This window comes from Eptatretus burgeri, chromosome 15 (genome assembly GCF_056783735.1).
Source record: "Eptatretus burgeri isolate ZD-2024b chromosome 15, Ebu_testis_v1, whole genome shotgun sequence".
NCBI lineage: Eukaryota > Metazoa > Chordata > Myxini > Myxiniformes > Myxinidae > Eptatretus > Eptatretus burgeri.
The window spans coordinates 55,828,315-55,849,832 of record NC_140975.1 but is presented as its reverse complement, the minus strand read 5'-3'; the positions used below and the strand labels follow the sequence as shown (position 1 = coordinate 55,849,832).

The 21,518-nt window shown below is 46.4% G+C and overlaps 1 protein-coding gene across 5 annotated transcripts in view; it reads left to right on the top strand.

Annotated features, from left to right (window-relative positions):
* The window catches only part of DDO (D-aspartate oxidase), a 90,117-nt gene that overhangs the window by 36,020 nt on the left and 32,579 nt on the right, over positions 1–21,518 (top strand). For 3 of the 5 annotated variants that reach the window (XM_085856083.1, XM_085856079.1, XM_085856081.1), the window contains one exon: positions 16,091–16,267. The exons of 1 other annotated variant lie outside the window; for it this stretch is intronic. In XM_085856083.1, the coding sequence (XP_085712209.1) occupies positions 16,091–16,267 (177 nt within the window). Of the gene's footprint in view, positions 1–15,522; positions 15,999–16,090; positions 16,268–21,518 lie in introns of those variants that run through there. One more of the 5 variants, XM_085856082.1, reaches the window with a different exon arrangement.

Genomic DNA, 21,518 nt, shown 5'->3' with positions numbered 1-21,518 from the left:
AAGCGTCACAGCATGCCGTGCAGTGTCGAGGTTTGATGCGTTCTGCCATATTTTCTCCCATATTTCCATTGTGAGGCTCCAACCAACATTTTATATCAGGAATTGTTTTTAACTCTGCTAAATTCTCAATTTTCTCTTACACAGTTCCTTTCCCATTATCCACAAGCCCGAAGTAAACTCAAACAGTCCAACTCGAGACACAATGGTAAAAGCTCCCTTCAAACAATCTTATTAATACATATTATTGACCTCAAGCTCGGATCACCGGTCTCTGTCTCACTCCGCATCATGCTTGAGATAACTCGCCAACTGTCTCCAAAGGATATCGTGAGAACTTAAATGTTCATGAACTAATGCTACCAGACTGGGCATCCAATTCACGTTCACCTGAGGGGCTGAACGTAAGTTAATGCATCGCCTGTTTGCGAATTTAACAGCATAAGCAGTGATTGATGTACCATCTATATATTATGTATGCAAATTTGTATTTTCACATCACATGAGACTCATGTCCCATCGAAGCCCTGAACCAAGAACTCACGAGACACGCATGTCTGCTGCCATATCCTTGACCACACTCCACTTGCACACCCGTTCTTGAAATGCACTTTGCCGTTTCAGCTCTTATCAAACAAAGCAAATACATATTTTGGCACACCTCTCTCTTATTAACTATAAACCATGGAGGTTCAGAATGTACTTATATGAACACAAAACCTCCCTACAGCAATTAACACCAGGAGCTCTACAATCATCACCCACAGAAAAATACTTTTCACCATCGTGAGTGATTTAAATCATTCCTCATTCAAAACATGCCATGGTACAAACTGCCACAACCAAACTAACCATTCACATTGATGCCATAGTATCTTTGTTATGCTCAATGAATTGTCGTTTTTACCATTGATTACTGTGCACTTGTAATCAACTAAACAAAAATCAACCAATTCTTCAAGCTTCAACCATTTTTCCCAACAAACGTGAATTTCCTGATTTCATTCAGTTTTACAACAAAAAAAATATTTCTCTTCCAAAACCAGTCTGGCCACTATTTCAAAGACGAGCCTCCTCGAGCCTTCCTTTCCCCTTATCAGGCAAATCTCGCACACGGCTTGACAAGCAGGCAAGTTCACAGCAGGGTGTGTTCTTGCCTGCCACCTCACCTTTTTTTTTCCGTTATCTAATTTCCCACAAAGATTTTTTTAATTTTCCCATATCAAAACTATTTTGTCGACAAATAAAAGCTCTCAAGGAGGTCAGAACATGTTCGTGGGCTTGAAGACAAACTGCCCACCCTTTACCCTTCAGGCAAAGCACACACATTCCTTCACTCCACAGCAGGGTATCCTTTCCCCCCACCCCACTTTTTCATTGTTCTCAGTGCAGTGATCACGAGCAAACTTTGCTTTATTTTCACGAATCGTCTGCGGTTCATTTTAGATTCCAAAATTCATGTTCTTGAAACGGTTGATATACCACGACAGCGGCTTGCGCAGCTCGCTTTTCTCCGCCTTGCTCTGCTGATACACTTGGAACAATTTCTCTCATGGGATAAGTGGGGGTGGGCGGTACCGCTCCTTGAATTATTTTATTTTCCCCAACACACATGCGATCACAATCCTTACCTGGGAGCTCAGGATATATAGACTTGTACAGCCGCCAAGACGACGGATCGAACTGCTGATATTGTGCAGCTGACTGAGAAAGTCCCAGTGGTTGATATGCTGGGGGTTGGGGAATCGCTGGTACTGTATCGGTGTTAGAATACCCTTGCCTCAGTGCTGCAGACACCGAAGCAAATGATGAGCCATGTCCTGTTATCTGGCTTGGTGCTGGCATTGATGCTCTGCTCCGCACCTTCTAATTGACCCTGAAGCTTCAGCACCTTACCCGCCAAGGTTGCTTGCTTGGCTGCGCTTGATCTTCTAATTGCTTCCTCTTACCATAACCCAAATCCCAGCCAATTCACTGGCGTTTTCTTATTGGATTGTCTATGGCGTCTCAGCAACTCTTCCCGCAGATTATGCACTACTGAGTGGTCGAACGACCCACCCCTCTGGCCATGGTACATCCTTAAGCGTCCATTCTGTCCAGCAATCATTTTGTTCCACTGCGACCAGTAAACATTTGGTAAGCAGGTGTTTTCCAGATCTATTTCCCATCACTATTGCTGAGCCCTTCCCTGGAGTTGTTCTTGGGTCTGACTAGGCAGCCTCGGCCATATGCCCTCGGCCCTCAAACTCCTCGTTCAGGACCTTAAGTTAGCTAACCCTTGATAAACAATAAATAATTCTCTCTCCACTCTTATATTTACCGGTTCTTGGGTGAGGACAAGGGCAGAGGCAGGGATGGACAGAACCTGAGGTGAGAAAGAGAGTATCTAATTTATACTCCCCAGCACAAAGGCTTACCTTAATCAAATTGGTCACCGCGGCTTTTCTCTTTGGTCACCAAAGGTCCAGCCCCACCTCTCCTCCACTTGTCTCACATCCCACCTTCGTCGCCAAATGTCGAGGCGTCGATCACCCTTCACCAAGGCATGAAGACGTCGATGTACTTGAGAGAAAAACGTTTATTATTCACTAAATACATGCGGCCGCAAGGAGAGCAGCAAACACCAGGAACACCAATTAGCAATTGAGTTTACCGGGAGAGTGCTCTGCTCTATCAGTCGAGCTACTCTCTTGTATACGGTTCTATCTTGGACAAATGCTTATCTCGCAATTGTCCTTTCTTTCAACCTGACCAGCTCCCTTTAGCAACTGGCTTATGTTCTTCAACAACCATGAATCAAGCAAGACAACGAGGAAGTAAAGTTACTCCCTCATGCTGCAAACAGCATTCTTGTGGATTACTCAATACTGACCTCATCCTTATCTTCTACACATGGCATTCCAATGTTCCTTTGTGAACAGCAAGCAGGAATATATTTTAATTAACTGCAGGTGAGTGAATTGAGTTGGGAGAAACAAAGCTTTAACAAAGGTACGAATCTCAATATATATATATATATATATATATATATATATATATATATATATATATATATATATATATATATATATATATATATTGTTGCAGGCCGGGGGTCGGGTAAGAACACCACAATTGGGGGGGGGGAAGCTATCTCGGCTCCCACCAGACTCCCATTGTAGGCCTCCCGGATAATTCCGGGTGGCTTAACTGACCGTGAACGCCAATAACTCAACCGCGTGACCTTGGGTTCTCCCGTCTATGGGTGAACCAGGTTACCTAATTAATCACGTGATTTAATTACCGGGGAACACGCCCTCGGTACGCCTTGTCCGAACCGGATCACTTTACCAGATCAGATGCAGCCGAGCGACACTGCCAAGTACGTACCGGCTAAAAGGAACGCATCGTTGGGAATAAAGTCCCGGCTAAGCTAGGATTCGGACCATGCTGGACCAATGAAGGAAAAGACAAAACCGAGCAGGGAACATTTGTAATAATAATTTATTAACAAGGGGCGAGGAAAGGTACATGGTACAATCAATGGATTTATTGGGGTGCACAAGCAGAGATAGGGATGAAAGGTGTGGTGCGGCAATAAGCAAGCAACTTATGAAAGCGAACGCAGAGCAGGCCTAACTCGAAAATAATAATAACAATTTTCTGCAGGCTGACTTATATAGACAGGCGCCAGGACACACACACACACACACACACACACACACACACACACACACACACACACACACACACACACACACACACACACACACACACACACACACACACACACACACACACACACACACCCCGATGAAGAGGAATTGAAACAAGACAGGAGAGAAGTTGAGGCTACGGTCTCTCAGTACCTTTGTATAATTGATTGCCTGAACGCGCCACCAATACGTTTCGGGGAATGCTCCATGGTGTGGTACACCCTGACAGCTGGTGCGTCGTTTCTTGCTTCAGGCAGCTCGCGTCGAGACCCTGGGCATGAAGGAGGGGCTTGAGTTGGGTGGGTGGACTCAGCGACGTGTGGGCGGAGAAGAGGAGGAGGAGTCCAGCGATGATGACAGAATGCAGAGTCGAAGTTCAGCTTGATGGGGAGAGGCAGGGCAGAGAGAGTGGCTCTATTCGGACCTTTATAGGCCCCGCGGCGCGCGGCAGGGGGCCACCTCAAAGTATTGTGTCATCACCCGAATCGGCTGCTCTGATTGGCTCCGACCCCCTGCATGACCCGGTTGTGATGGCCGGATTCCATTTCCGGCAAGATGGCTCCATGCCGCAAAAATATCCCGCTCCGACCTCACGACATGACACGAATCGCCCACATGAATTCGCGCCATGAATTGCCTTGCAAGAACCCCCGGGCCGTGCCCTGATGACCGGCTGAGGGCAGTGTCGGTCCTGCACGCCGGCTCTGGTGCCCCGACCAATGCTGGCCAATGCGCCCGTTACGTGTGCCCCACGTGGCCCGAGCTGCACAACATGACTCTGCCCGATCGCAGCTTCGCTGGCCGCAGAGGCGAGAAGACGTTCGCCATCCGCGGGGAATATCCGTGGCCGCCAGGTAGGACCGAAGGTACGATGTTATGGCGAACCCATGCACAGACAGTAAGATGTGTCCATTTGTGCCCTGCTCTGTACGATAACAAAGTGTCGCGAGCGGTGCACGGGTCTGCCTTCGAGCACATTCCGTACAGTGCGCATAGATCTGCCATTACGCACGTGGCCAGTGCTCGTGTTCGCCCAATTCTGCTATCCTGTGAACGGGGCGAAACCCGATCGATATAATTAGTCCAGAAATGGGTTGAAAGGAACATGCCGCTTGTGCCTTGCACACTCGCATCTCACCAAACGTGGCGTGGGGTTGCCATTTTACTATTATCGGCCTCGATTGAGGGATCGCTTGAGGACGGGAGCTCTGTGCTGTCGATGCTCATGTGGTGTTTGAGTGCCCTTTCTCAGGTGCTGTTTCTTCCGTCTCTTCAGTTTGTGTTCCGTGCAGCGTGGGCGGCGTGTTGAGTGTGTTTCCTATCCATTGAGTGGAAATTACCATTGCACGTGCGTTTGGTAGGCTGTGTTTCCTACGGAGGGGTGTCCAGCGTAATGCCTGCTTGGCCTTTGCTGAGGACCCATCTCACAGCGAAGGTGGCTCAGATTTACCTCAGAAATAATCAGAAAAGAAGAGTAGAAATGACGTTAGAAGTGAAATGAAGATGAAATGATGTAAGAAAACCTAGCGATGAGATCCTTGCAACACACGCCCCTGTTCCGCTAAACAAAAGGGAAGGGACTATCTACATGTATATTAATGGAATAACTGTCATGGGATCACTATATGTTGGACTAGCTGAAGTACGCAGTAATACCCGGGAAATTTGCCCTATTTTCCTCACGCTAGTTAGACTGAGGCATTAGTTGTATGGAGAAAATTAGGAAGGCTTCTTTTATTCCTCAGATTTATGGAAGGAAGGCTTTATGCTGCCGTAATCCTCAGAGAAGTCATAGTTGAAGGCGGCCTTGAGCCACTCAATGTTTCTAGCAGCAGTGGCAACTGTCCTTGATGTCCTGCCAAAACCCGGACCGAGAAAGCTGGAACGTGAGTCTTGTGCTTCTCTCGCCCGTCGGTGTGACGCTCTATTTGCAGTTAGGCGATTCTCATTCTCTCTCTCTCTCTCTCTCTCTCTCTCTCTCTCTCTCTCTCTCTCTCTCTCTCTCTCTCTCTCTCTCTCTCTCTCTCTCTCTCTCTCTCTCTCTCTCTCTCTCTCTCTCTCTCTCTCTCTCTCTCTCTCTCTCTCTCTCTCTCTCTCTCTCTCTCTCTCTCTCTCTCTCTCTCTCTCTCTCTCTCTCTCTCTCTCTCTCTCTCTCTCTCTCTCTCTCTCTCTCTCTCTCTCTCTCTCTCTCTCTCTCTCTCTCTCTCTCTCTCTCTCTCTCTCTCTCTCTCTCTCTCTCTCTCTCTCTCTCTCTCTCTCTCTCTCTCTCTCTCTCTCTCTCTCTCTCTCTCTCTCTCTCTCTCTCTCTCTCTCTCTCTCTCTCTCTCTCTCTCTCTCTCTCTCTCTCTCTCTCTCTCTCTCTCTCTCTCTCTCTCTCTCTCTCTCTCTCTCTCTCTCTCTGCAGCTGACTCCGCTTGCCTGGCTCTTTCATGAGCAGATCTATCAGCAGTTAGCTGTTGCCGTGCACGTGCAGTTCAAGAATTCAAATAACAGGAGGAGAATGTGTATGTTTAAAAAGTCAACGAATACGAACATTTTGTATTTCAAAAAACCCTCGCGTTTTTAACCATGAAGCCTTTTGTTACTATTATTATGCCGGTGCACTATTCGAAAGCCATTTTTTTTCAATTGAAATTTTATTATTATTTTTATATATATATATATATATATATATATATATATATATATATATATATATATATATATATATATATATATATATATATACTTTTTTTTTTTTTTACATTTTTATGGAAAGCCACTTATCGCATCCTGGAGCTGAATGTTAGGTCTATATGTGTGTAAAGTTTCATCAAGATCGGTTCACTGGTCTCGGAGCTTATTAGTTACAAACAGACAGACAGACAGACAGACAGAAGGACTGCCATTTATATAGTAGATGTGTGCGGTTATCTGTATATATTCTCATGTACTCTCCTTATTGCTTACTTTTCGTAATTAAAAAATTGGTTTTGATTTGGGATTGGTTCCTCATTTCCTCCACTACCAAAGGTGTGTGGAAGTTGTGTTTTCACCCCTGTCTGTTTGGCTGTCTGTTGAGAGAGTATCTCAAAAAGACGTAGACAGATTTGGACGAAATTTGGTGGACAGGTTGGGTGTGTGACAAGGAAGAACTGATTCGATTTTAGTGAAGATCCGAATCCAGATACGAGAATTTTTTTTAATTCTTGAGGTGCTTCTTCATCATTGAGAGATTGGGCCAAAAACGATATACAGTACTGCATAGCATATCTCAAAAGTTGTGGATGGATTCGGACAAAACTTGGCACATGAGTAAGGTCGATGACAAGAACACGCCGATTAGATTTTGGAGGTCTTGATCCACATCTGATCTATTGGTGAAATACAAAACGTAAACTGTTCAGCCTGGTGTGGAGGTATGTGCTCTACTGAGTACTGTCCCCATTTCATGTTTGAAATAATTTAGCTTTTATCTTGCTTCGTTTTAAGTGATGCCTCATAAATTGTAAATCTCAAATCTATCAACACTTTATATAACGGAGCAAGTGTATATATTGTCGTGTTCACGCCGGTTACAACCGACAACCGAACGATTTCCCTTGGAGGTGAACAGCCGAGTTCCTCGGAGGTTAATGGCACGTGTGGGTTGGAGGGCGGCAAGGACGTGTTGCAGATGGGGGCACACGGGTTTATACTGAACCCACAACAATAGACAGACACAAGCAATCTCAAATAAATAGGGGTTTAATGAACATAAAATCAAGTGTTCAAAATAGGGATAACTCAAAGCGTAATCATGAAATTAATCAAAGTATGAGGTAATGAAACATGAGGTAACCTAAAGTCCTATTTTAGGCGCTTCCACACAGACAGTTACAGTTACAAGAAGCGAATACTTCGATATCACGTGGCTGGGGACAGTAAAAGGTTAAGAATGATGAAACAATTTTGCAGTTATAAAATTTAATTGTAAAATTTTAATTTTAATTTAAAATTAAATGTAATTAAATAAAATAATTAGCATGCATGATGGGAAGAGTTGTGACGTTGGACAAATTTCTATTTGTAGCCCTGAGATCAAAGGGACGTTATGCAGCCATAAGTGTGACAGAAGACGTGAAAGAAGACACAGGACAGAATAGCCAATTGTATAACAGTGCGATATCGCCGCGCTGTAATAACCACTTCTGTCACCAAAAAAGAGGAAGAAATCACCTCCACAAGACGTTTTAAAAACACTTCTGGTGAAAAACAATGAAGAACTAGAGGGGGAACACTCGGTAGAGTGCAAAACCTCCGCCGCCAATACTGCTGGGTCACTCTAGTGAACCTGATATCCTATTCATTCAATTTGACATCAACAGTGCTCACAGAGTTATAGTTTGCAACTTTCCCTTTTACTTTTAACTTTTACAAACTCAATTCATTTGTCATAATGAGATTCCTTGAGACAGAAATTGATTTTACGTGGGTATATCCATCTGAAGTTCCAAAATTAGCCGCAATTATAATTTTGGCATGTTTTTTTGTTGGAAATCACTGATAACATGTAGAAATGAAAAAAAAAAATCGAAATTTTGTTGAAAAAAAAGTTGCAAATTTTTTTTTTCTCTAACAATTTTTTTTGGGGGGGGGGTTGGAAATCACTTAAAACATGTAGAAATGCAAGAAAAAAAATTCAAAATTTTTTTGAAAATAGCCACAATAGCGGCCATATTGGATTTTGGACCAAGTCCAAAATCTAATGGCATGATCCTTTGACCATACCTAATCCCCCCACCAAGTTTCGTCGAAATCCGTCAAGGAGTTTTTCCATAATACTGTTCACAAACAAACAAACAAACAAACAAACAAACAGAAAGGGGTGAAAACAGTAACCTCCGATCTTCGATGGCGGAGGTTAATGAGAGTTACAACGCTGCGGGTCAACAACAAACGGAACAGGAAGATTATCACATGCTGCTCAGAAAATCAACTTCCGGCATCACACAGAAAACGATTCAGCACAAAAACGTCGCTCTTCCGCATTAACCACGCCCACAATTCACCCGGCAATCTCCGCCCACAATTCACCCGGCAATCTCCGCCCACAATCCACCCGGCAATCTCCGCCCACAATACACCCGGCAATCTCCGCCCACAATCCACCCGGCAATCTCCGCCCACAATCCACCCGGCAATCTCCGCCCACAATCCACCCGGCAATCTCCGCCCACAATCCACCTGGCAATCTCCGCCCACAATCCACCAGGCAATCTCCGCCCACAATCCACCCGGCAATCTCCGCCCACAATATACCCGGCAATCTCCGCCCACAATACACCTGGCAATCTCCGCCCACAATACACCCGGCAATCTCCGCCCACAATACACCCGGCAATCTCCGCCCACAATACACCCGGCAATCTCCGCCCACAATACACCCGGCAATCTCCGCCCACAATACACCCGGCAATCTCCGCCCACAATACACCCGGCAATCTCCGCCCACAATCCACCCGGCAATCTCCGCCCACAATCCACCCGGCAATCTCCGCCCACAATCCACCCGGCAATCTCCGCCCACAATCCACCCGGCAATCTCCGCCCACAATCCACTCGGCAATCTACGCCCACAATCCACTCGGCAATCTCCGCCCACAATACACTCGGCAATCTCCGCCCACAATCCACCCGGCAATCTCCGCCCACATCACTGCCAACAATAAGTGTGACAGAAGACACAGGACAGAATAGCCAATTATATAACAGCGCAATGTCACCGCGCTGTCAAAATGGACAAGGGGTAAAGATAAAACAAAAGAAAATCCCTCCGTTATTCTAGCATTTAGCTTCGGGTCCAGAAGTGGTCTCCTATGAGCCGAGGTGATCGAACCCGCGTCGTCCTGCGCGGGAAACCGCAAAATGGCGCCAAGCCGCTCTCTGGGCGGGAGATGTACAGGAGGCAATTTGGGCAGTGATATTCAACACCAGGGCTCAGAAACCACTGTGCAGATTCCTTTCACGATTGCACTTGCCATCACCACTCCTCTGCAAAATGGCGCTGCCTTCTTCCCTGATGGCACAACTCGAGGCTCCGAGGCGCGGTCTCACATGACCAGCCAAGCGGTCAATCGCTAGCATCTTTCTCCAGCGTGCGAACAAGTTTGCCTCGGCACGAACACGAGAATCGTGCAGCCTTCTTAGTGCTTTTAGGAAACAGGAAACTTAGTGTTTTTAGTGATGTCATTAAGGTACCAAGCACAGGCATAAATTAATAATTTAATGTGTTAAATAAGGTGGTGTAATATTTGGTGCTTCAATGGTGGTAAACTTAAAAAAAAAATTGTATAGCTTTTAAAACTTTTACTTATTTCAATTGAATTATATATTTAAACACTAGCACACAAATTATTGCCTTGTTGGAACTGCCAAAAACCTCCAGTTTAGCAGTACTTAGACAAAATAAAGTATTACACCATCTCATGCCTGATGTTGGGTTCATGGTGAGGGTGGTGGGCTTGTGGATCCGAGGATCCTGAGTTCAAATCCCCCTCAGCTGTTGAATTAATTCCAGGTGGGATTGACTCTGCCTGTGATCCTTCTGAGGTCGGCTAAATGAGTGCCAGCATGCTGGTATCCTGTGTTGGAGTGGTGACCTGTCTAGGATTGTGCCCAATAGCTAAGGAGACTGCTTAGGCAGCAGCAATGCTCTGCACAGAGTATGGTCCCAATGAATGGATCGATGGACACAATCTTGACCAATCAAATGTGCCATTTGCGCTCTCAGCATTGGGGCATATCGAGATTCAGAGAAGATCCCAGCTCATGGGAAATACAGAACATGGTCGGAAACACAAAGCAGGATTTGAAAAGACCATTTCCATGTCCTTTTCCTCAAGACTGCATTGGGTAAGGTGTTCTATGGACATTCTAGTTACGTTTATGATAGTTTATCTTTAATCATGTAAAATTATATACCTCAGTGTGTATCTTTGGGTTGGTCCTGTTATTTTCCAATGTCTTTTTAAGTTCCACTAGCAGGGACCCACAGAACCTGCACACAATGTAAAATGTGACAAAGTCTTCACCAATCCTCCCCCCACCCCCCCCCCCTTCACAAACCTCAAGTCACCAACTCCCCCTCTCAAACCCCAAGTCCTCATCCTCCCCCTCCCAACACTAAAGTGTTAGTCCCCTCCCCACTTCAAGCTTTCAATCCCTTGTACCCCCACCCCACCACAACTCAACCCCCCTCCCCCCCCTACCAAAAGTCCTGAACCCCCCCCCTCAATTCTCAACCACCCCTGCCACCTCTGTCCCATATTTGCTCTCCACCCTCTCCCAACCCAAACTCTGTCCTACCCTCCTCACCCTCGTCCCACTCATAGAAGTAATCAAACATTCCCACATCAATCATTACATATTTCTTCATTACCTGATTGAGACAGCAGAATATTTAACGTTTTCCCATTCCCTGTCATGCTATCACCGAATTTACAGAAAGCGTAATCAAAACATATCCTAGAGGTTGTCTGTCCAATTCACAATCCCGCAAGATATGCGGGAACCCCATTGGATTGCCACTCTCAAGTAACCATGAGTGGCCTAATTGTTCCAATAAACGAAGCAAAACTTATTATCTTCTTCCCGATGCATATTGTTACGGTTGTGGAAATTCACAGGGCACCATATAGGTCCTGAGATAAGTTATGTCGATAAGTCTGTGTTCAAATAGATTTCCCCACCGATGTCTAAGGGAATTTTTCGTGTAACCAAGCTATGATCTTTGAGTTAGCCGTTTTTCTTTTACTATCTTTATTTTGGACCAACCGCCATTACTACCGCCATAAAGCGCCACCAACCACAACAACCACGATCACCTCAACCACCAACCACAAAAACCATGCCACCTCAGCTACACCACCATTACTACCACCACAAAGCGCCAGCCACGCCACATTAACCACAACCTTCACAACCACACCACCGCGTTTCCACCTCAGCAATGGTTACCAGAAGCCTGGTTCGTCGAGGGAAAGCAGGCAGACGATCCTCCCCCCCCCCCACGAACAAATGGCGTCCCCGATTTGGCGGGAAAACGCTTCCTTCGAGAAGTTTCCCACGCATGCTGGAAGGAGGGCGGGAGGTGAAAAGGGGGCGGGGCTTGGTGATAAAGAGGCGGAACGCGAGCGTGGGGGAGCTGGTGCTGAGGAGAATCACGAGAAGGAGAGGGAGCTTTGTGAGCTGAGGCGGAACGAGAGCGCGAGAGAGCTTTTCTGAGCTGAGGCGGATCGAGAGATCGTGAGCGAGGTGGCGCTCTGGACCGAAGGCGCTCTGGCTGGGTCGGTGGTCGTGACGGAGCCACCTTGGATCGTGTGCGAAGCCAGATCGTGGAGGACTCGAGCTCGGGGAGCTCACCACATGGTCATGTTTTTCCTTTTTATTTCTTTCTGGGTGTTTGTGTGTGTGTTTGTGGCGCCGTCTATAACTAAACCCGTATAAGTGCATGTGAATAATAAATAGATACGGCTGCAGGTCTTTCGGCTAGTGTGCTGTCCCATCCCCCCATTCATTCCTTGCATATTGCTTGTATGTTTCTTCATTGCTTGCGTCGTGTGTGGAAATAAATGTGCCTGTCTCAATGTACGTGGTCGTTGCGTCCCTTTCCTTAAATGAACTGCCATTATTAAGTTCGGAATAATAGCTGGCTGTTTAATAGCCGATAAAGTGATCGGCTCCAACGGGGCTGTGCGATAAATACACCGCTCGGTATCCGCAGAACGGAGTGAGCTGCGTACGTGGCTCTTTTCCAAGCAGCTTCTGTTGAGGTACAACCTCTCGGTAGCCTTCCCGCACGGATAATTAGGTAAATCGACAGTTCGGCGATCGGACCCTGTAGCGTGCAGGTAGAGTACTGACAAGGCTGTTGTGTGCTTAAAAACACACCCGTAGCTGGATTCCGGCGTTCGATCCGGAGGGCTGCGACTGGATTGCTCGTCCGGTGGGCATATGGCCGCGATTCGGCTAAAAGCGGCTGTCCGCACGCCGGCGGGCGGAAATCTATAACAATATATACACATCGTTAAAAATAAATAATGATGGATGTTTTCTTTCACAATGTTGCAAGATTCACAGAAGTCTTCGGACAAAGACCTGTATAATGACATGGGTTTTATGGTCCCTGGTCGAGTCATTTAAGAGAAAATAGTTGGAAATAATAGCAGGGACCTCCGAGGTAAAAGCCCTGCTTGAGAGAATGCCGCATCGTTGTTTAGAGTTAGACAACAGACCGCTGCATCTGGCTGAGGCCTATAAGTACTGTGATCTTCACATACCTCGTAAAGCCTATTTGCTCCAACCTTTCAATATTTAATGATCTTTTTAACAGTCGCTTTGGTCGTTTTACACTGAAGTGAAACTAGTTGGAAGGGCATGACGATTGTGAATAGGACTGCTCTGAAACAACATGGTGGCCGCATGATTTTTCAGGTTGAAATTGCGGGTGGAGTCAGTCGACCTGTCCAACCAACGGGTGGAATGGAATGCTACACACAGACGGACGAACAAGTGTATTACTGTATAGACAATTTGTAATTGCATACAACTTGTGGCAGACTCCCAAACTCCCCCTCCCCTATTCGGCTTCTCCAAACGCTCCAACTCTTTCTTGAGGAGTCCACACGCGTGGAGTGGGCGGGCCTCGCCGGTGCCTGGCCGAGGCCCCGCCCAGAAAGGGCGGACCCATGGAGGCCCTGTCCAATCAGGGTGGATAGTGGCGTCGGCTTCACCAAGGCTCCTCCCCGCTGAGGGAGGTCTATAAACCACGACATCATCCTCAGTCTTGAGTTCTTTGGGGGTCGTTCATTCTGTGCTTCGAGGCCGGAGTTGGTTGGAAAACCAAGGGGTTCCCGCTGCTGAGCTCTGCTCACGTCTCGCCCCGACTGCTGGTCCCGGCCCACTCGAGCTCCTCCACGGACCCAAACTCAACACAGGCGGCTGTGGACCTGACTGCACGACTGTTGGCAGGTGCCGCACCACGGAGCATTCCTTTCCCCAAGACTCGGGTACTCAAAAGAACTGCGACCTCAACCCGCCTCCCTCCCTGGCTGCAAAAGTCATTTGCCTTCAACTGGGTTTATTTTGTCTGAGTGTGTGGCGCCATTCTAATAAGTAGACACTGTATAAGTGTTTTCGATCATTGTAAATCTTGCCTGTATAATTCCCGCGTAAGTCTGCTCTGTTTCTGCTTTATAAGTTGCTGTAAATTGTCACACTACATCTTCTTTCTTTCCCCTGCATAACACCCCAATAAACCTGCTTCTGTGCCACATACATTTCCTCGTTTATTATAAATAAATGATTGTAGAAATGTTCCCAGTTCGTTTTCGTCTTTTCCTTCATTGGTCCAGCATGGTTCAGATCTGAGTTTTAGCTGGGTTTTTGTTCCTGTTAATCTGCTCATCCTAGCCGGCACGGCTTTGGCAGTTCCGCTCGACTGCACCCGAAACGGAGTTGGTAGTCGGTAGTTGGAACTCTACCGCAGTCGGTAGAGTGATCCGGTTCGAGCAATACATGCCGAGGGCGTGGTTCCCCGGTAGACGACACCGCGTGGTTAATTAGGTAAATTGGTTCCAGACAAAAAGACCCTACGCTATGCGGTGGAGGTATTAGCGTCCACGGTCTGTTAAGTAACCCGCCGCCTTACGGAATTATCCGAGAGGGACGGCCTACAATACCGGAGAATCTGGTGGCAGACGACGTAACCTCCCCCACCTAGTGGTCGTTCTCGCCACCGGACCTCTGGCCCGCAACAATATTTAACTTTGCAGGCTTACAAATGGCTACAGGCTAGTAAGTGTCCATCATGGTGGTGTATATGGTGTGCTGGACAATACCAGTCTCTGGAGAATGGCACTAGGAATAAGGGAAGAATCATTTTGGTAATTAGGTGTTGATTTTATTTAAAAGTGTGCATTCTAAAAGCTCATCGTTTTCGAAGCAAGTGGAGCGGTTTGAACGGGAAGCAACATTTGAATTTTTATTTTTTTTATCCTTCAGTTATATGCTGTTCATTGACAATAATCCAGTATGGAAAGTGCTTATATGGTCAACATCAGGGTAGATAGTCCTTATCTCAGGTGTTGTTGATTCCCAGTACCTACCGTATGCTATTTATGATATGATAATTGGTAACGTACCTGGATCTATGGCACCGGATGATCTGGACCCAGCGTGGCAAAAGGCTGGTGCAGTGACCACAAGGGTCTGATAGAGGCTGATTGGGTTAATACTCTTCTTGTGGTGTCACCAGGGTCCAGATGTCACATTATGGATGAAGACCAGTTCATCAACTAGTAGTAGGGGGATGTTGACACTCCAGCGATAGAGAGTGGAAGGATGTAAGAATAAACAAGAGGGGTTGGGTTATCTGCCAATGTTTGTACATTCGATGGTAAATGTGGGTGTTCCAATCTGCCAAGTGATGTACCTCTACACAATGGCCTACTTCTTGAAAGAAAGACATGAGATCTTGAACATCAATAACCTGAATGCAAATGCGAAAGCCAGCTCCACATTTCCATCCAAAGGCTTTACATTCCTATTCTCTAAGATGGAACGTTCTCACCAGCAATCCAACAGACTGGCAGTTTCCCTGTGCCCCCCCCTCCCTTCCCTCAAGTTAAACGCAAACTACAGGAGAACAAATTCAGGACACGGTAGTTCAGGTAATTCAGGATACACAAATTAAGAAAACAGCCATCCCTCAATCTACATCTCATAATTGCAACACCTACTGTCCAGTGAGAAATTTTACTTACTGCCATCATTCCTTCCTTATACACAGCTGAAGCTACATCTGAGGTTGGCATTTGGATACTTGTGTCTCAAATGCATGGCCTGATAGAAGTGCCACTACTTTGAAAACTGTTGACTGGTTCAACATTGTAAGCCATCACCATGTGTACATTAATGGAACAACACGTGTATGACTGACTACCACGAAATGGCTTTTGTGGCCTACGTTAGCACATTATGTGTGGACAAACAGACAGACAAACAGACAAATGGAACCAAATGCAATGCCCTCTTTTAGAGATTTTACCCTCTTTGTGTTGGGTGTTTAAACCAAAATAACCACCAATGCCATGGAGTGTAAATGCAAATCAACAGTCGAGGCATGTGCAATGCTATTTCAGAATGTGAGTTGGCATGCTGCTCGGAAGGGCCTTGTGAGTGGACTAGCAATTAGTATGTCATGGAGCAACCCCAGTGAAGCTGCTAAATAAAGAGCTTGTCCTCCCCTTCTCCTTTTTCATTCCATAGCATTTGGTGTTCATGAAGGTAAAACGATGGCTGAGCACAGTGCCACTCCACCATTAACGTCATTGGCCAACAGGTGATTTTTCTCCATGCTGGGTATGACGTGTGCACAGACATGCAGGACAATGTTCGTGTAACAGTGGTGGGAGCTGGAGTGGTGGGGTGTGCTACGGCCCTACAAATACAACAAAAGCTTCCAAATGCCACGGTGTCCATTGTCGCTGCGCATACCTCTCCAGATACTACAAGCAATGTTGCTGCTGGTATGGTGATTCCTCCTTTCATACCAGGTATGACATTTTGAACAGTCCACTTACTTATCTATGCACAACTGCCCAATATATACACAAAATGTGTTGCTGACAAGGTAAAGGTAATGGTCTTCTTGGTTATCTATTTGAACAGTACAGTGATGTACTATATGTATATATATATGTATATATATATATATATATATATATATATATATATATATATATATATATATATATATATATATTGTTACGAATTTCGGCCCGTCCGGCGTGCGATCGGCCACGTAACTCTAATCGCGACGCGTGGCCCACTGGAACGGACAATTCAGTCGTGACCCTCCTGGAACTACCGCCAGGAGCCAGTCACGGGTGGGGGTTTAACCTCATCACGATCGTGCCAATTGCCCACCCGCACAGGATAGAGTTTCTCGCCAAATTCGACCTACCTAGATACCTGCGCAAGTGGTCGACCGGGCGATCGTACCACGCCGCAGGTCGACTTCAGACACGAACCGCTTAAGCGGCTCGTTCCGTGCTGCAGGGATAACCAAGCGGAGTCATCGTCGACCTCGATGGATCAGATTACTTATCGGGTGTTTCAACCCACTACCAATCCCTTACGTGATGCAAGATGGAACTTTCAATGGAGGAAAGGATGCAACGAAACGGGAAAACATTTCAACAAGCAAGCACTTTATTACACACACACACACACACACACACACACACACACACACACACACACACACACACACACACACACACACACACACACACACACACACACACACACACACACACACACACACACACGGCAAGCACGTATTTACAGCTATAAAAAAAATGCACATATAACAGTTAAAACAATAAAAGCAATGCAGAGCTACAACCGAATAAAAAGGGTACCGTATTTTCACGACCAAAAGGCGCACCGTGCCAAAAGGCGCAGTCTAAGTTGTGTGTGCCGTTCCTGTATTTGACACACACATAAGGCGCTCCTCACGATAGGGCGCGGGTTTTATATGAATATCCTCTACTACGTACGTCCGCCGTACAACAACACACTCACACAAGCACACAAGTGTGCGTATTTAAAAATAGATCGGGAGCAAAATTGAGTTGGGTTGTGCTTTATTAAAGTATTAGTTACAAAAATACTAAAACAATCAAATACCGGTAATAGTCTTTAATCAAATCCATCGAAATCCTCATCCTCTGTTTCGGAATCGAACTGCGCTAAACCCAACCTAGCAGGTCCACCTTCCTCGCCGTCAGAGTCACTTTCTGCACCGTGCGGCTCCTCCGAAATGATGCCGGCTTTAGCGAAAGCTCGGACAACAGTGCCAGCAGACACGTTAGCCCAGGCATCAACAATCCAGTGGCAAACTGTGGCGTAACTCGCCCGGCACTGCCTTCCACCCTTTGTGAAGCTGTGCTCTCCTTCGGTCATCCACCGCTCCCACGCCGCTCGCAGCCTCACTTTGAACGGCCGGTTCACGCCGATGGCTCGGCTGGATCCGTTTGTCGCAGATGTGCTTGCTGCAGTAGGAGCGGAAGTTTTCCATCATTTCTTGATAATCCGCCGGACGTTGCTGCGCTATCGTAGTCCTGGTCCGGATGGAAAAATGGCACCGTTTCATGAAGCGAAAGCACCAAGACGGACCTCCGTGGAAATGTTCGATTTTCATTTCCTCCGCTATCGATACTGCCTTCAGTCGGATCGTGACCGTCGAAACGCTCCTCCCACTTGCTCTTTGCTCAACGATCCACTGCTCAAGTCTTTCCTCCAACTCTGGCCACCTCGCCTTGTTTCCACGGAAACTCAGCTGCGTCTTCTTCACCTGTCGCAGCTCGTTTTCCAGCTTCCTCCACTTTCGAACCATCGACTCGTTGATCTGGAAATTCCTCGCCGCGGCTCGATTCCCATGTTCCTCCGCATAGCTGATCGCCTTCAGTTTAAACTGAGCTTCATAAGCGTGTCTCTTTGCCATTTTCGGGGTTGTTAAAACAGCAATGTTCTGCATACCGCACATACCTGTTCTTTTATACACACAAAGGGCGCACTGCACTATAGGGCGCGTCGCACATTTTGACAAAAATCTAAGACGTTTATATGCGCCTTATAGTCGTGAAAATACGGTAATTATTTTCAGCACACTTATACAGGTTTACTTACAAGACTGGCGCCACACATATATTTACACAAAAAGCAAAGAAAACACAAGCCACCCTCACAGGCAAGGAGGCAGACAGGTCCGTGGAGCAAATGAACGTGTGACCTGGGTGATCGGCCAGGTCCACGAGACCGAAGGGGTCTTACTCACGCCCTCGTGGCGCGATGAAGGCTAGCCGCAATGTCCGCGTAACGCGCTTGACTCCGTGCCCCTGATATGGTCAGTGAGCTCCTCCAGGCATGCGTCGCGCAGGCACCATGGTTGGGTTGGGGAACGGACAGGGTTACCGGCGCTATCTCAGCGCGGATGGGGGAATTGTTGATGCTCGGGGTCGGGAGAGGGGAATGACGGACGCTCCATCCCGCTAGCGGGGTCCCGGGACCGCACATGATTCCGGCGAACTCTCGCCCTTGAGCCCTCCTCTGCGTCCCTGCTCCACTCCGCGACTCGTCCCTCGACCTCCACTCTGAGCTCCGTCCCCTTCGCCATCCGATCCCCGCAAACACACGCCTCAGACTTCATGACTTCCGACCGGCGCCACTTTCTGCACCCCTTTCTGCACACACGAGCTGGACACCTTTCTGGATACGTTTCTTCACACTCCTTCCTGGACACACACGAGCTGGACACACACGAGCTGGACACCTTTCTGGACACGTTTCTTCACACTCCTTCCTGGACACACACCCGCGAGCTGCGTCGTGCTCACGTCTTTTATAGACTGGGGGGAGGAGCCTGTATGCAGATTCGCGGATCAAAACGCGCTTGGAGGCGAGGCCATGCCACCCGACGTTCAGCCATTGGTCGGGCAAAAAGGGGCGTGAAGCCTTCCTGATCCGTTTTGCTCTCCTGAAGGGAACGCGTTCACAGCGGGTTCGGAGGCGGGGCCATGCCACCCGATGCTCAGTCATTGGATGGAAGAAAAGGGGCGTGAAGCCTTCCTGATCCGTTTTCCTCTCCTGAAGGGAACGCATTCGGCATCAATTACCGAACGGGCCCTGGACAGCACGACGTTTGGTGTTGACTGGTGGTGTGGTTGATGGTTGTGGAAGGAGAAAGGCGAAGGTGGTGGGGAGTTTGCTGTGGTGCTTTGGTTGTTGGCGGGCGTCATTTGGGAATGGCGGTGAAGCGATGTTTGCGGGATGGAGTTGTGGAGGTAAAGAGGCGAAGGTGGTGGTGTTTGAGATGTTGGCGGCTTAATGGTCCAAAATAACGATAGAAAAAGAAAAATGGCTAACTCAAAGCATCGCAACCCTGTTGAATCACACATATTCTCTCTAAACAACAGGTGTGGGCTAACTACACATGAACTTATCGATATATCTCACCTGAGGACCCTTTATGGTGTATTGCGAATTTCCACAGCCGTAACAATATATATATATATATATATATATATATATATATATATATATATATATATATATATATATATATATATATATATATATATATATATATATATATATATATATATATATATACATATATATATATATATATATATATATATATATATACATACATATATACTCTACCAGTCAGAAGTTTTAGAACACCCCCATTTTTTTCAGTTTTTACTGAAATTTAAGCATTTTAATGTTTCAATGTACTCTGAAATTAAAGCATAGAACAAATAAACAATTTCAGATAAAAAAGAAATCATGGAAACATTTTGTTGAACAAAATTTCATCTAAATTTTTGACTCATCAAGGTAGCCACCTTTTGCAGATATTACACCCGAACAGACTCGTGGCATTCTTTCTGCAATGGAAATCAAATATTGTTCGGAAAGTTCTTCCCAACACTGTTGCAGAAGTTCCCACAAATGTGTTGCACTTGTAGGTTGCTTTGCTTTCACCCTTCTGTCCAGTTCATCCAAAACCATCTCAATGGGGTTTAAGTCTGGAGACTGTGCTGGCCGTTCCATGATTTGAAGCCTACCATCTTGTTGTTTTCTTCTAAGGTAGTTCTGACATAGCCTGGAGGTATGTTTTGGGTCGTTATCTTGCTGTAGGATGAACTCCTGACCAACTCGGCGTAGACCAGAGGGTATTGCATGGCGCTGCAAAATGCTGTGGTAGCCCTTTTGGTTCAGGGTGCCAGTCACTGTGCAAGTTGCCGACTCTGGATCCAGCAAAAGAGCCCCAGATCATCACTCTTCTTCCTCCATGTTTGACAGTTGGTGTCACACACTGAGGAACCATCCTTTCGCATACTTGATGGTGTACAAAAACTCTGCGTGATGAACGGAAGATTTCAAATTTTGATTCATCGGTCCATAAGACCTTCCAGTTTTCAGTCGTCCACTGGCAGTGCTTCGTGGCCAAGGCAAGCCTCTTTTTCTTATTTTGCCATCTTAGCAATGTCTTCCTTACTGCCACTCGACCTGTCGAATCTGCAGCTCAAAGTCTTTTCTTCACAGTTGAAACTGAGACTTCCTTACTTCGATCAGTAAGCTGTTCTTGAGGCTGCTGTCCTGTGAGCCGCCTATCACGCAAGCTATTGACTCTCAGAAACTTGTCTTCTGATTGTGTTGTGGCTTTGGATCTGCCAGACCTCTTCCTGTCAGAGTTTCCTCCAATTTCCAAGTGCCTTTTGATGGTGAAGGAAACTACTCAATGACACCTTGGCTTCTTTGCAATTTCTCGAAAGGAAAGACCTACACTTTTAAGGGTTATAATGCTCTGTCTGTCTTCCTTTGTTAATTGTCTTTTTCTCACCATTATGATAGCAATATACTACTTCCTGCAGTGCAATATTGTCCAAATAATGCTTCAGAAGGTGCAGCAACACAGTCTGTTCCAACACTGCTTTTATACAGACAGAGGGGTTGTAACTAATCAACAACAGTTGGGACACCTGTAGGAATTGTTTCCATCAACTTTCAAGGCTTAATTTACTTCCATTGCTGCAGAATGGTATCCAAGGTCTGTCTGTAGAATGTTATGAAAAATCTCCACTCATGGCTCACAGACTTCCTCTCCTGTTGCAGTCAACGTGTGGCCCTAAATGGAGTTCTATCATGCCTCCTTCCTGTCCAGGCTGGAGTTCCTCAAGGCAGCATTCTGGGCCCTGTTCTTTTTCTGGTTTTCATCAATGATCTCCCCGA